Source organism: Cetorhinus maximus, chromosome 3 (assembly GCF_964194155.1).
Source record: "Cetorhinus maximus chromosome 3, sCetMax3.hap1.1, whole genome shotgun sequence".
NCBI classification, from domain to species: domain Eukaryota; kingdom Metazoa; phylum Chordata; class Chondrichthyes; order Lamniformes; family Cetorhinidae; genus Cetorhinus; species Cetorhinus maximus.
The window spans coordinates 195,982,123-195,999,024 of NC_135881.1; the positions used below are offsets into that span (position 1 = coordinate 195,982,123).

At 45.8% G+C, this 16,902-nt stretch overlaps 1 protein-coding gene across 3 annotated transcripts in view; it reads right to left on the reverse strand.

The window, feature by feature from the left end:
• The window catches only part of slc22a23b (solute carrier family 22 member 23b), a 96,351-nt gene that overhangs the window by 37,372 nt on the left and 42,077 nt on the right, over positions 1-16,902 (reverse strand). For all 3 annotated transcript variants that reach the window (XM_078539547.1, XM_078539545.1, XM_078539546.1), the window contains exons 4-6: positions 6,439-6,607; positions 2,832-2,959; positions 1,876-1,978 (exon numbers count right to left, since the gene is read on the reverse strand). In XM_078539547.1, coding sequence (XP_078395673.1) covers positions 1,876-1,978; positions 2,832-2,959; positions 6,439-6,607 — 400 coding nt within the window. The remainder of the gene's footprint in view (positions 1-1,875; positions 1,979-2,831; positions 2,960-6,438; positions 6,608-16,902) is intronic.

A 16,902-nucleotide genomic window follows, 5' to 3' on the forward strand; every position in this document is an offset into this window, starting at 1 on the left:
TATTATTTTTTAAACTAACCAATGGAAGAAAATTAATTATAAAATCAGTCCAACAATTAATCAAGATAAGTTATTGTGGTAGCTGCACAGTATTATTACTGCATTACTCATAGCAGTATAAAATTAGAAAATGATATTACAGCTGGGAAGAAAAGTTAAAAGGCTATTTGATCCCATTGTCTGTATCAAAAATGATGTTCAATGCTGGTGAGTGAATCATCAGCCTGCCATCTAATTAATGACTTCAGAAGGACATCTAATATTAAAGAGCAAATCTCAACACAGTTATAATCACCATCTGAATCCCCAAGCTTTTTTGAGTGACTGGGATGAGTTTTGATACCATCAGTGAACTGAACTCATCGGTAGTGGATGCAGTCTTTAATCCAAGGCTGCTTCAACTACAGCTATACCTGTTGATTCAGCCCTGTCAAATTGTCCCGCTTTCGTAGCTTTGTCAATCTAATTCATCAAATGCCTCTAGCGCTTGGAAATGATTCGTAATTTGGTGGTTGTTCCTTACAAGGGTTTGTGCCGCCTCACTCTTTAAACAGCAACATCTGTCAAACAGTATCCAGGTTAGAGGAGTAAAAGATCTACACAAGCGATTCTGCTAGTTTCTTTTTAAAATGTAAAAGGCATAATCAAGATAGTTTCAAAAGGGGTAAAGCTTCACAGATGGCAGATGACAGCCATTAGCTTCTCACTTTATGAGCTTTTTGGTGTAGGCAACGAGTTTATGCAAAATAAATCAAACTCAAAAGGTATTAATAAGGCAACCCAGGTGGGTCTCAGAGTTCTTGACTTTTTTAGAATATATGGAGCACTAACTGGGGGAAGCTCTCCTTTGTTATCTGTTGGTAAATTTAAAACGCATTCTTTACACATACATCTACACTTTTGCTACAAATAATAAATCAGGCAAACTTCTCAACCTTGTTTGAATCTTACTTAGGCCCACTCTTTGCCGATTTCTTCCATTACATTGGTGATTTATGGTGTTTCCTGATTTCAAACAGACCTTCAAGGTTCTTGTGTTTTACTTCCTATTTCCATCTGTCCCTCACTTTTATGTGGCCAATATTTTTTCTTTCTCCCTCCCTCCATCTCCATCTCTAACCGTGGGGTTTCCTGAAATATATGGTACAAACCACACACCCCCCAAAATTACTTGGATTAGATATCTTCCCACCATTTATTGTACCATTTCCTCTGCTTTCACCTCTCCCAATAGCTAAATGGCCCCTCACCTTTCATCTCATCAGCCTTTGCCAGATCAGCAAGTGTGACCTTGACTCCCTTATGGCTCACCACTAACACTCCCCCCACCCCCATTCTCAATCTTTCACCTTTGGCCTCCTATACTCCTACAACCAAGCACACACAAACTTCAGGAACAATGTAGATCCTACAATGGCTTAGCATACCTAACGAATGAGGAGCCGGGCCACAAAGACCATGAAAACCCCAGGTTTGACCCATGATCTGTGTGGTGATCTCAATGAAGGCTGTAGCCAAGCTGCTACAATTGGGTCAGCAGCCAGGGTAAGGGAGTGCGAGAGAATAAATGTCAGGATTTCAGCTCCTCATCACTCTCCAATCATCCCTGTGGCAAATGTGGTTTGCCAAGACTCACTAACAAGAGTCATGCATCAACAATGACTTGTTGCCCCAAGGTGACAAATGGCATCTAGTGTTTACCCAACTATATTGCAGCATGGAGTCAAGCTGCTGGGAGAGATGGCCAGAGCAGAAAATTAGTGAGGAAAAAAAGAAATAATTGGTTTCTAAACCATCATCTCAGTGAGCTTGCAAAATACAGGCTGATAAAGATGAACACATTTTTCAACAGTGCTTTACAAGACTCATACTTACGAATTCACACAAAGTACTAAGACGTGCTTCCATAGGATCCTTGTATAAAGCAGTTTGATGATGAAAGTTTTTTTGGGCCTTATTTTTGGCTCTTTATCAAGTTCTAAAAAGGGAATAAAAAAAATATATAAATGACTAGTTCAATCACGTTGCTTTCCTAAAGAGGCCACACCTAAAGTCAAATTGGAACTTCTCTCATTCATGAACTTGGCCGTCTCATTAGCCTATTGGAGCACCTCTATTATCCAATAGCGCTTCATGGGCAGAATTTAGCCCTTGCCCGGCGGGCACGGTGGGGGCAGGCGGGAAGCCGACTGCCGCCCGCGATCGAGGCCGGAAGGTGATTTCACGGCTGGCGGGCCAATTAGGACCTGCCCAGTGTGAGGAGCAGCAGCGCTCAGCGCTGTCTGTGCGGGGTGGGTGGGTGGGGGGGGAAGTGCGATCAGGGTGACTGTGAACTTCGCGCACGCGCTTGAGAATCTCCCTAAGGCACAGAGCTGTCTCCGGGAGATGGAGAGTTTAAAAAAAATAAAAACAAAGGCTAGGAAAATGTTATAAAACAGGTCCCTTCACTGTGACTCTGCCGCGCGAGTACGGACATACGGACATGTTATAAGTGAAATCTGAAAATTTTATTTAATTTTTATTTGATGTTGGAAACCTCGCCCCGCCTGTGGATGATGTTTCCCAAAAAAAAGTGCAAAGGCCTCTTGGCCTTTTTGTCTGCCCGCCAACCGTTAGGTGGAAAAATTCCATTGAACTGATCCTTTAATGGCTTTAACGGGCTTTTTGATTGTCGGCGGGTGAGTGGCCGACGCCAGCCAAACGAGATATCACGCGGCTGCGCGTTGACATCAGGACGCTCGCCCGATGTCAACGCGCGTCATCTTACGCTCGAGCGCATCGGGCGCGCACCCACCCGCCGAGGTAAACATTTCGCCCCCATGTCGACTCACCTGAAACAAACTCTTTGACATTATCTTCCATGTCTATTCTATTATTGTGTAGAAAATCCAGAAATAACTCTTTGGCAGCTTGGAGCTGGTGTGTAGCCAGCAGCCATCTGAGTGATTCTGGGAAAACACTGGGAAAAAAAAGGTAATTACGGTAATTAGAAGCATCATTACAGTAATCCGTCGTGTAAATACCCCTTGAGCAAGGTTCAAATGTTTCTTAGTTAGGCAATAACAAATTGTCAGAAGTTTCAGGGATTAAACTTGAAGACAATTATGGCTTCTTATATTTTTTTATATATAGACACCCTGCGAGGGCCTCATAATTGGGAAAAAGTCATGTCCCCTTGATGCCAATAGGACCTCAACATCGTTTTAGTTAACAACGCCACGAACCTTGATCTCGCAGAGCAACCTGATGTCAAATGTGATCTTGACCAGCAGGGGGGCCTGGAATGCAAGTTCTTTGAATTGGTCAGCTTGTGGGCCAGGAGAAGCAAGAGAGGCCCTTCCACCCCCCACAATAAAACCTCGGGCCCCTCCCGCACTCCTGACATCAACCCAAGCCATGGTGCCTGCCCAATCCCACGCACCCTACCAAACAACTACCTTAGCACTGGTGACCGTCACCATGGGTTGTAGAGTCATAAAATCATTACAGCGCACATTCAGCCCATCAGGTTCACGCTCGTGCCAGCCCTCTGGAGAGAAATCCAGTCAGTCTCATTCCCTCACTTGTCCCTGTAGCCCTGCAAGTTTATTTCCTTCAAGAGCCCATTCAGTTTCCTTTTGAAATCATTGTCTCTGCTTCCGCCACCCTCGTAAGCAGCGGGTTTCAGGTCATCACCATTCGCTGTGTAACAAAGGTCTTCTTCCTGACCAAGACCTTAAATCCATGACCCTTAGTCTTTCTGCCATCAGCTAATCCTCCGACTATGCGTTATCCCACTTCTCCAGCCCCAACTGTGCAGATGACTCCAGCCAAGTTTGTGTGGAAGACTCACCTCCAACATTAAAATAAGGCCCAGGAGTTAAAATCTCTCAGGGGCGGTAACTGCTCCTGGGATTTGAACTTGCCATTCACCCCGGTGCCTGCACACAGGGTTAAAATCGGGGCCAGAGATTTTTCACCTCAATGGATGAGCAGAAATGAATGCATTTCAGATGCACTCAACCCGCTGTGCGATCATTACTGGTGGGGGCTTAAGGCTTTCTTTCTTGCAATCAATAGCTGCATTTGTATCCACCAGACTAAAGAATTCTGTGAATTGGCACAACCTAAAGAATAGTCAAGCTGTCACGCCACAATAGCCTCTGTCCCCAGGCAACAAGGGCAGAAAAATAAAATGAAAAAGGGTTTTCACTGTTGATCGGTATCCAACACTGTTACTTTTGTTGTTTGTTGTGGTCACAGATATCGTGATGGGGATAGTCAGACTACAATGTTGTAGCCTCATTGCCAAAGTGCACGCTTTCCATGAATGCCGCTTCCCAGAAATTGCGCTCACCGTGGATTGGATGTAGCCAGCTGCCAACATTAGCTGTCTAGACTTTGACGGGCACTTGGAAATATTAATTGCTAGCTACAATAACATTCTCACCACAGCTGCCCTTGAAGAGGTAGAGGAGGAGGAAAGAAAATGAAAATCAGAAAAAGAAACTCAACAGTTAATAAGCAAAGGGGTCTCAAACAGTGACACAAGTCGGTGAGCAGAAGGCACGGGAAATGTCAGTTCAATATGGCAACACTGTCGCTTTGCTCTAACATCCTCAAGGCAAGCTGATAGAGTTTTGTTTTGGGGGGGGCGCGTTTTTGCTTTTCCTAACGAAACTCATTCTTAGAAGAAAAAGATACCGCAGTTCAGGAAACATTAGTGTGAAGAATCGCACAGAATTGACTCGGGGTCATTTTAAATTTAAAATGTGAGAAACACAGTCAAACGCGTCACCAGAAATGTTACGGTTTTAGATTACACCGTTTATTTTACAGCGGGCAATTAGCTTAGCTGGTTGAGCCCAGTGCAAACGAACCTCATCCTCGTTAGCAAGTACCTGGCGTAATATCCCTCACATCTTGACGACATTGCAATACCCACAGGCCTTCCGCACTCTCTGTCAGCAATAGGTTAATCACCCCAAAAAAAAACCCAGCACTCAGCCTTTAAAGTAAAGGGTTTCAACCTATCAGCAAGGCCAGATTTCTATCAGTTGAGGCCTGTTCAAATCATAAGCAACAAGCCCAGTGTCTAAAGGATTCTATGTTGGTGGCTCTTTACTGTATCTTTTGACTTACAAGGACCTTACTTCTCTGGTGGTATACTCAATAAAAAAACCTTTACTCCAAGAGTAAAACTGTTGCCCTTTGGGCAGCTTATACCATCAGAAGTTGGGGCAGAAGAAGCCATTGTAGTCTCAACAGTGGGGGGGGTGCTCATAGAAAGCATGTGCCTTAGAAACGAGGCTACATCGATGTAGCCTGGCTATCCCAATTACAATCTCTGTGACCACAGCAAACTACAAAAACATCTTGCATTTATATGGTGCCTTTAATGTAGTAAAATGCTCCAAGGTGCTTCACAGGAACATTATTAGACAAAATTGAACTCTGGACTACATAAAAAAAAAGAGATAAAGTACAGATTGTCAAAGATGTAGGTTTCCAGGAGTATTTTAAAGGATGAGGGGCAGAGAAGCTTAGGGAGGGAATCTCAGAGTTTGCTCGAATGCCAAATGCAGCAGCAATTAAAACTGGGGGATGCTCAAGACGCCAGAATTGGACGAGCAGAGAGAGATTGTAAGGAAGCTTGTAGGGCTGGAGGAGATTAACGAGACAGGGAGTGGAATGAGGCCTTGGGGGTGTTGCAAACAAGGATGAGAATTGTAAAATCAAGGCATTGCCGGACTGGGAGCCAACGCAAGTCAGTGAGAACAGGAATGATGGATGAATGGGATGGTGCTGGTTAGGATTCCAACAGCAGAGCTTTGGATGAGTTTAATTTTTTTTACAAAGGGTGGTAGATGTCGCTATATTCCAGAAAGCCAGTTGGTGAAGGATAGAACTGAGGCTAATCTTTTACAAGCATTTATTTACACATAACAAACATGAACCGTTTAAACCAAAAAACACTTTTCGGCGTGTCTATTAATTGGGGAACAAGTAAATCCCCAGTCAATGCCCAGCTATAAAATTAATAGATGGGATGGCCAGGAGACATTGGCACTTGGATGAGAGTTTCAATAGAAGATGAGCTGAGGTGGGAGTAGAGTTGGGCAATGTTACGGGAGTGGAAGTAGATGGTTTTGCTGATGGAACATACTTGTATTAGGAAGGACATCTCAATGTCAAAACATGACACCAAGTTTGCAAACAATCTGTTTCAGACTCAGACAGTTGCCAGGGAGGACCCCAGAACTGTATCAACGTTTAAAGGAGGAACCTTAAAAGATGAAGCAGCTCTCCAAAGGCATCACAAAAGTGAAAGCACTTCAGCAAATATTAATTGAAGTGATGATCATTACAAATGGCTAATGCTCCAAATCAGACCAATTAAATATAAATTAATCGATCAGAAATTAAAATGTGCACATTTTGTAAAATCAGGATACTTACCACCAGTAAGGGATCATGAAAATAAATGGACAAATGATGATAGCTTGCAAAACCTGCCAATCCCGACAAAGGGCAGCGAGGCCTGGCATAAGCAGCTGACCTCCCATTGCAATGAAGTTTGCTACCATGGTTACCATGAATCTGTGTCGAGGCAGAGAAATCTCAATACCTATCAGAGAAAGGAAATCGGGATTAGCTGGAACAATTCACGTTTACACCAGGTGCAATCGAAAAGTGACCGCTTGCCGAAATCAAAACTCTGCAAATCGCGGATCATCACCAATGATTTACAAAAGGTTAAATAAATAGAATACATCGGATTCCAGCATTTTTTTGGGGGGGAAATGAATGCATCGGCGCCACCTGTTTACAAGTGGAGCCACTGGTTTACAGCAACCGAACAAATCAACTATTGTTGTTAGCACATTGGATCCTGTGTTCAGGCTTTGGAGGTCAATCCATTTTCCAACGAAAACCACGGGCAGGGTTTTCAGCTCAGCGTGCTAGTGCACGCCCGACACACACAAACGTGAAACAGCGCGCGATGATGTCGGGGGAGCGTCCCGATGTCATCGCCCACTCGCGCGACATTTTGGGTCGGCAGGCGTGCACGAGAGTGGGCAGCGCGCCCGCCGACAATTAAGAGGGCTGTTAAACCCCCTCGGCCAGTTAATGAAATTGAATTTTTCGCTGCTCATCCAACCTTACGGTTGGCAGGTGGGCGAATAGACCGGGTGGCCTTCGCGTTTTTTTGCGAAATCTCATCCATGGGCGGGATGAGGTTTTGAACAGTGACTAAAAAAAAACACTAAAAATTTTTTAAACTCATATTTCACAATGTCCCTGTGACAGAGCCACAGGTGGGGGACATGTTTTCCTTATCTTTAAAATCTTTATTTCTCATGTTAAAAATCTTCAACTCCCTGAGGCAGCCCATGTGCCTTCAGGAGGGAGCTTTCACCGAGGGCACACTTCAGCACTCGCGCTCCCCTCTTGCCCGCCCCCCCACCCGCCCCAAGGCAGCCCTGAGACTAGCAGCAGGCGTTTCCCGCCGGCTGGACGTTGATTGGCCAGCCAGCTTGAAATTGCCGCCGGGGCCCGTTCTCAGGAGGCAGGCTGTTGTCCGACCACTCCCGGCTTGCCTGCTGCCCCCGCCTGACAATAGGGGCAAACCCTCCCCCATAAGTCAGTAGCCGAACTTATCACACATCTCAGCTATAAACGTGTTCTCGGAATATACATGGGGGTTACTTCCAGTTATCCAGTCTGAAGGGCAGTGTTTTAAAAATAAAAGTTAAGTAATAATGGCAGATTAATGCTTCTTAAGCACTTTATCCAATCTCTGTCTTCCTCAGGCAACAGTTGGATAATATTCAACATGCTGAAAATTGAAAACATGGGGGGGTGGGGTGGGGGGAAGCAGAATTTTAAACATTCCTTTGCATTTATGCTTTGAAGTTTGAAGAAATCTCAGTCAGAGGTCAGGTTTAGTGATCCGACATTGTAATGGAGATGGGGGTGGAGATAAGATTCAAAGTCGAGCTAGATTCAGCCTAACTGGGTCCAACTAGATGCTGGTTAAATATTAAACCGCTTGTCATATGACTAGTGCATTTGGTTTGGGAGAAGGTTTGTCATCACGTTCACATGCCTTCAGCACACTGAATATTTTAAGATCCTTGTGGCTGGAGGTCTCTGTCTGTTTTGAGAGCTCTCAGACGCACTGTGATGTGGAATCATTCTGGCATAATAGAGGAAGTTGGCAGGTTTGAAATGAATCCTTAAAAAGAGAAGAGCAATGGATCCAAACTGAGGCCTGACAGTTCCCACCGAGTGTGGGGAGGTTGGAGGGGGTGGAGAAGAAAAGGAGTAGAAAAGAAAATTGCTTTAAGCCTCATTTTACAGATCAGTACGGTAAATCGTTGGTATTTCGTGCTGGAGTCACAACTGACTCAAACTAAAAAGGGCATCTGTTCAAACACTGGATTCTGCTAGGCACCAGATCATTTTCCATCGTAATTCTAGAGCTCCTGATCACAGCATTAGAATTGAATCATCACCGCTCCACACAACCACAATTGGCCATAGCCCACGAGAGGCTTGGCTAAATCCTGTCTTCCATTCTTAATTAGCACTTTTCTCAGACAAATGTCACCACCTTCGACACCTCTTTGACCCTTTTGTCTGTGACATCTTTTGACTATCTGCTCATCTCCACAATCACCACACCCTCAATGTCTCTCCCCCCCGCCCCCCCCCCCCCCCCACCCACCTTAAACCAATTTATATTTCTCCCTTCTTCTAACTATGCTTCAGTTCTGCCGAAGGGCCATGAAGGCTCGAAACGTTAACTGATTTCTTCTCCGCCGATGCTGCCAGACCTGCTGAGTTTTTCCAGGTAATTCTGTTTTTGTCTTGGCTATCTCTCTCTGTGTTCACTGCAACTCTGCATGTCACCGTCATTCCTCTAACGCCTAGTTTCTGATGTTGTCCACCCACCCAGTCCTTCTCCAACCTGGCCTGTTCTTTCCTGATGCTTCACCTTTTACTGCTGCCAGTATCAAACTCTCGCTCCACCTCTTCCAGTGGTCACACACTCTCAATTTCCACTTCTTCACCAGCTAAAAGCCCATGAGATGCTGGGGTCCCGAACTTCCTGCGGACAAATCCATTGGCTCTTGGCCCTGCCCGGCTGATTAGAAAGGACCCGGTCAGCCACGCTTGATGTGGAGTGTTGCCCCATCCAGCTATAACCATTTGACTCTCTCTGTGAAATGGAAGCACACCACTAGCTCACAATAAAGTCCCTCCCTTTTGTTATTTTACTTCCTATAATCACTACAAATCGCCCATCTATTCACAAGTTTCACGACAGACCCAAGTTGAAAGAATGGTTTAGGTCTGACCAACATAGACACAAGATGGGGGTTAAGTTGCATAGTCCCTGAAAATAGGCGAGGGGATTGTGATGTATGGTTAACCCTTGCCTGTTCAGTGTTATGCAGTCAGCACACCAACTTTGTTCTGCCTGCTCGATCGCCACCAGTAACCACGCTGTTCATTGGCTACACCAATCAGCATGAGGCCGAAAATCATAAGATAGCTAGCCCCAGTTAAAGCTATCCTGCAGCTCCTCAAAGGGAGGCAAAACTGCAGCTGGAACAGGTACTGGCAGTCACGCAGGAGGTGAATCTGCCCTGGGGAACAGTGAAGAGCGGTACAACATAGGAAACAGTGGGCTCCAAGCTTCTCGGAGGCCTTGGTGGAGGAGGTGGAAGGAGGAGAGATGTCCCATATCTGCAAGGAGTAGAAGTGCTATGTATTCAGAAGGCAGTGGGAACAGCAAGCCAGAGAGCACAATGCCAGGATTCAAGCCCCAAGAATCTGGATTCAGTGCCACAAGAAATCCAATAGCCTCACACGAGTGGTCAAGGTCAGTAAATGCATCTTCAAATGCCATATCCTACCAACTCCACCACTAACCTCAGACACTGTCCCATTCACCACACCACCATCTCCCACTTACCAATCAGGGCTCATACCTAACATTCATAGCTTCACCTCACCCTCACACATTTGTCACTGTTGCAAGCCTCACACCCACACCTTTTCAGCTTGCGTAGCATCAGCTATTCATCCATGACAACCAAATCAGCCAAACAGACTGCACAACACTCACATGCACACTTATCTCTCTCGCATTGTACAAGGTGCCCACAACTGGAGGCAGCTGGAGCTAACCGGAATAAACAGTAACGAACAGAATAAAGGCATCATGACTGCTGCCAGGAAAGCAGGCATTGACTAGTGTGGTTCGCTGCCAATGATTACACATCAGCTGGACGCCTCGGTTCTAGTATAGGGCAGAGTTGACTTGCCATTCCTGCAGAGCAATGTGTGTGCAGTCAATGGCACCCTGCACCATGGGAATGCCTGCAAGTCTAGTGAAGCTATGTGCTCCCTCCACCTACTTGTCTCTGACGAGAGGGAATAAAGTGCAGTTTTGTAGTTAGCCCTCTGAATTAGGCCACGTTAAGCCTCAGGTGATCTCCCTTACTAAACAGCGGATGGCAAACTGCACGATGTTGCAAATATCTCCAGTAGAAGGAGCCAGGTGCGTAAACATTCATGGTCACAGTCAGGGCAATGCAGTCCTTGCCCTGCTCCAAGGTTGCAGATGCAGGTCTAGCAGATGTCAGATTTCAGCGAGGACACCTCACACATTGGGCGGAATTTAATCCAGGTGACATGGGTCACCCCCATGGGCTGGAGTGCCAACGAGAGCCTCACATTGTCTCTGTGGGGGAAGACCTGTAGTATTAAGTGCCTCTCAGGCAATTAACTGGCCAGCAGCAGGCCTTGCCTGGGATTTAGGACCCCAGGGGCATAAATCCCGCCTCCCAAGAGCTGCCGGCCGGTCTGAGGCCAGCAGTGGCAGCCGCCAATAATGCCCCCGCCAATAATGCCCCCGCTGGAGGCCTAGGATTGCTGAGGGACCCAGGTCACGGGTGAGGGAGGGAGGGATGAGGGTCGTGGGGTGAGGACCTCTGGCAGGAGAGACCAGAAAAAAGGGCAGGGAGGGAGTGACTTAGCATGCCACCTCTTTCCCAATGCCAGGTCCCTCGATTAGGCATTGAATGCTTTTGAACAAGGGATCCCATCAGGAAGCCCACAAGTAAACCCAGTGGGGTTTGCTTCTTGGGCTTCCAGCATGGGTGACTCCTCCGCCCACAGCTGGCTAAATACCAGCAGCAGCAGGATGACGATCTGAGTAACTACTAACTGCCCAATTAGCTTCAGAGTGAGAAGGCCAACCATGAGTCTTCCTGCCCTGGATTAATTGGACAGAGGTGGGTAGGTGGCAGAGTCCCCATCCCACATCCTTCCACCCAATTAAATGCCCCCATCCCCAGGAGTGTGGGGGCCAGTAAATTCCACCCATTGCTCCTCACTGACATTCCTGTAAGAGAACTGCTCCCTGGATATCTTAGGCGGTTATGGCCTACTGCTGAGAGCCCTTCCCCTCCCTTCTCCTCCTCTCTCTTTCAGCAACTTATCTTGCTCTGTGTGCTCTCTGTGCAATTCTCAAGTCATGCTGTATTCCAAGGGGAATGCCTACTAATGCACCCATGTCTGGGAGCAACTGGTTTGTGCAAAAGCCTTGAAGTCAGCATCAAGTCCTTCAGCACCTCCCACACCGGTCCCTCTAGCTTTGTGCAACTTGAAACGACTAAAGACAGCACAACACACTTGCAGAATTACAGCAACGGGCATAAGAAACCAACCAGCAACTAACCCGCAAGTAGTTGACAATCACTTTAGTAGCACTGTTGGTGGGAAGGTTCTTCCTTCTGCCGAATGAGTGTTCAGCTGTACATAGTATCACAGTATCTTTACAGTACAGGAGGAGGCCATTTGGCCCATTGATTCTGCACTGGCTCTCTGAAAGAGCATTCCACCTAGTCCCACTCCCCCGCCTTATCCCCGTAACCTTGCACATTCTCTCTGCTAGGGGGAAGGAAGTTAGAAAGAATTTATGGTAAGGGAGAATTTATTGAAAAGGAATGAATTACTTAAAATCTCAAGGTGACCAGGGCTACCAAGCACATTGGCAGTTAAAGGTTACCAAATGAACCTTGCACATCCTTAGGGCCTGCAAACAACAGAAAGGCCTTGGGGGCCGGACTGCAGTCAGAGCATTGACAATAATAACTAAGATTAAGTGTGCTCTTCAACAGACATTGGAAGAACAGATGGTCCTAGTTTAGATGGAAAAGAAGGTCTCTGCCTGGGTGAAAAATAGGGACATACGATGCATGTACCTGTTACGAGATGTCTGTTTAATGTAAACCTATATGTTGACGAGATCGGAATCTGGAAACTGTTCTTGTACGTGACCAATAATGTATAAATATGTTGAACATTTGTAATTTAGTAGAGTGCTATCTCAAGCTGCATTGAGATGGTTCTCCCCTTGCAATTGCTTGAATAAACGATCGCAACCTGTACCTGAGACTCCTGTGGTCCTACTGTCAAAGTGACCACAACATCTCATTCCAGGTAGCAACCCTTTTGAATACCTCGATCGAACCTGCCTCCACCACCCTTTCAGGAAGTTTGTTCCAGGCTCCAACCACCCTCCGGTTGAAAACATTTTTCCTCACATCACATTTACTCCTTTTGCCAATTACTTTGCATCTGTGCCTTCTAGATCTTGATCTTCTGTTGAGTGGGAACACTATTTACCCTGTCCATACCCCTCAGGATCTTGAATACCTCTATCAAGTCTCCTCTCAGCCTTCTTTTCTCCAAGGAAGAGTCCCAACCTCTCCAACCTATCCTCATAGCTACAGTTCTTTATCCCGGGAATCACTCTTGTGAATCTCCTCTGCATTCTCTCCAAAGCTTTCACATCCTTCTTCAAGTATGGCGCCCAGAATTGGACACAGTGCTCCAGATGAGGCCTAACTAGTGTCTTATACAAGTTCAACATGACTCCTTCCTCCTGTACTCAATGTCCCTATTAATAAAACCTAAGATACTATAAGCTTTATTAACTGCTCTCTCAACATACCCTGCCACCTTCAATGACTTATGTACTGATACACCAAAGTCCCTCTGTTCCTGCACCTCCTTTAGAGGCTCTTTCTTCATTTCATTCTGTCTTACCATGTTTTTCCTGCAAAAATGAATCACCTCACATTTTTCTGCATTGAACTTCATGTGCCACTTGTCTACTCATCCATCAACACGTCTATGTCCTTTTGAAGTTCAAGACCATCCCCATCACAGTTGACAATATTTCCTATCTTCATATCATCTGCAAATTTTGAAATCATGCCCTGCACACCACAGTCTAGGTCATTAATATATCAGAGCAGCAAGGGCCCCAACACTGACCCCTGGGGAACTCCACTACAAACCTTCCTCCAATCTGAAAAACGACCATTTCTCACTACTCTCTGTTTCCTGTCACTCGGCCAAATTCTTATCCAAGTGCCTACTTTCCCTTTTATTCCATGAGCTAGAATTTTGCTCACAAGTCTGTTGTGTGGCACTGTATCAAATGCCTTTTGAAAATCCCTTATTAACCTTCACTGTTACTGCCTCAAAAAAACTCAGCAAGTCAGTTAAACGTGATTTTCCCTTAATAAATCCATGCTTTCCTTCCTTAATTATCCTGCACTTATCTAAGTGACTATTGATTTTACTATAGTTTCCAGAAGCTTCCCTACCACTGAAGTTAAACTGACTGGTCTGCAGTTGCCAGCTTTATCCTTGCATCCCTTTTTGAACAAGGGTTTAACATTTGCAGTTCTCCAGTCCTCTGGTGCCTCCCCTGTGTCTAAGGAAAACTGGAGGATTATCACTAATGTCTCTGCAACTTCCTCTCTCACTTCCCTCAGTACCCTTGGATGCATCTCATCCGGTCCTGGTACCTTATCTAATTTAAGTAAAGGTAGCCTTTCCAACACCTCCTTCCTCTCGATTGTAAGTACAGGGTTAAGAGAAGGCAGTAGTTGGAGTGTTGGGTTCCGAAATGGCACGCCTGGCATCAAATAAGCATTGCACACTGACAGACAAGCAGGATCTGACTGCTCTGCATACTTCCCACAATCGTTCAGTCTGTGCGTTAGCTCCCTCACCAATACGGCATCTGGCATAGTGCGCCCAAGTGTGTGCATGCACCATGGACACTACTTTGGAGTTGTAAGGGCACTTGTGCCCAAATGGCCGCTAACAAGTCCAATTTCACAATTTTTCCCCCTCAGAAGGTAACGTCAATTTTGCAGAAAAAATGGTCTTTTCCATTTTCCATTGCTGTTCGGCAACTGGCAACACCCCCTCCATTCTCTCTCCACTCTGTGTGGAGGAGGCCAAGCCTCTAGCTAACAGTGAAGATCAGGAAATCAATGCTGAGTGCACTGCCACATCGATTTCTGGTGCATCAATACAGCATAGCACAGAACAATAGTACCTGCACTATTTAAATTCTTTTGGCTTAAGACAGGGATCAACAAAGCTTATAGAGATACGAAAACTAAATAAATAAAAATACCTGGAAAAACTCAGCAGGTCTGACAGCATCTGCGGAGAGGAACACAGTTAACGTTTCGAGTCCGTATGACTCTTCAACAGTTCTGTTGAAGAGTCATTCGGACTCGAAACGTTAACTGTGTTCATCTCCGCAGATGCTGTCAGACCTGCTGAGTTTTTCCAGGTATTTTTATTTTGGATTTCCAGCATCCGCAGTTTTTTGCTTTTATTACAGAGATAAGAGGTGGAAATGATTGTTATAAATTCCTCTCAATGCTGTGCATTTTAGAAGCTCTGGCAATCTCTCTAAAACAAAAGCAATTTTTCTCAATTAATCTTTTCTCATCCCTCACTCAGCACTAAACTTTGTTTTCCTGTGGTCTGACATGCTAAATTCTGCTGTCCTTAGCACCAACAGTAAACAACCTGTAAAGCCTAATAACATTATGCTTTAACATACCCCGCCTTAGGTTAACTTAAATAAAGATTTATCAATAAAGCTAACAGCAGAAGCTATTTTCCAACTATATCTCCCACCTCGCGTGCCAGAACAGCACAGCAGAAATTCAGATGCACGCTATGGTAATCATAAAGATAATTGCTTGAATTTTGCTCCCCACAAATAAGGTGGCCTATAGGGAGAGCAAGTTGTAAAGTCCCCTTTTAGGTTTAATATGGAGGCTGCCTAGCAGACAATGTTGTATGGAAATTATATTCAAAAACAAATAGAAAATAAAACCCAATCTTAAAAAAAAATACCTATTTGGCGCTCTGCCTCCCAGCTGCACAAAAGCCCCCTCAATCCAACCTGAACTCCCAATCCAAACTCAAACAAGAGCCACCTGAGCTTTTCTCTACTGCAACCCAATAAGGTTCTCCCCACCCACTCAAAGTTAATTGACGATCTGTGGAACAAGAGTTCAATCTGAGGAGCTGAACACCCTGAAGGATGAGGCAGGAGGAAAATTTAAGAAGCCTAGGGGTAATTTTCCCCCTGTGGGGGCAGGAAACAGGAGTCAGGACTGCATTCGGGTCTTGAGCCCACCCACGGTGGGGAGCGTGTGGGAACACTCACTCTTTGGTGTTTTCACAGATGCGCTTCCTTAACTGAGGTGGAGAGGGGTCCCCTGCCCAAATAGGGTCAGTGGGTGGGCTCTCAGAACTGGAGGACCAATCATGGGCCTTCCGGCTTGAGAGGAGCAGCAGGCCATGATGGCAGGTAGCGCGAGGGTGATTCAAGATGGAGATAGCCTCCAAGCAACGTTTTTAAAAGTTTAATTTTTAAAAAAACCCAATACAACAGCCAGGCTACCCAGGTAGGGGGAGTGCTGGGAATCCCTTTACTGGGCAGCCAGTGGCTGCACCCACACCCAGGCAAGCAGGGAGAGCCTCTAGGCCTGCCTGGAGTGATGCTGGGTCCTCCCTTTCCAGGCAGTTGAACTGCACCCAAAACCCCTCTCCCTGTTGGTTCTGGAAGCTGGGAGGCCAACTGGAAAATTCCAATCGGCCTCCTTTTGTCGCCATTAAGAAGGCCCTTCATGAGCCTAATCAGCTACCCGCCCTGCCAGCCCTAAACCTGCCTTCACCAAAATGGCTGGCGCTAGGATACCAGCTCGCCGGCCGGTGCCAGTGCCTTTAACGCCCCCACCTGCCTCACTACCTGCCCTCCGTGGGGCCTAAAAATTCAGCCCCTGGTGTTCTTCCTGGCCTGTTAGCACAATGGTGACATCACACTATTCATAAGTGTGTGGGACTCAAATTGGGCTATTGTATCTAAAGCGCTGGCTGCCTTTAAAACACTAGCACGATTTAGCAAGCACAGCAACTACTCCACAGCATGACACCCACTCCCTGGTGTTCACAGGCACCCAAAATTCAAGTTCACTTGGTGGGGCATGCTAGGCACCGTTTGCACAGGCCCATATCTGCAGTCACAGCATACAGTGCACGTGTTAGAAATCAGACAAATACAATGTAAAACGATACCAAATATTAGTCAAATCAGCCTGCAGTAAGTTTCTGCGCTTTCCATGCTGACCTTTAGCTTGTGCTTCAATATTGCATAACCCTTATCTTAACCTGCAGCTTGTGTTGCGTCCAACCTCAATAATAGTAATTAAACCTGCCAATCAATGAAAACTTGGTGCAGATGATGATGGTGTCTTTCCAGGAAGATTCATTTATTTCCTCAATCAAACTGAGGAATTTTTACTCACTTGTTAAATATACTCTATTCAATTTTATTCAAAAGCAAATATTGTCCCAGGTTGACTGACGCAGACCTCCCTTGCAGTTAGTATGTCGGTGGCATTACAGGTGAGCCTCTCTCATGCAAACAACTACAGTTTGAGTGAGGAGTAGGTTTGCCAATCCTCCAGGATTGGCCTAGAGCCTCCCAGGAATGGAAGATCAATCTCCAGGACAGTG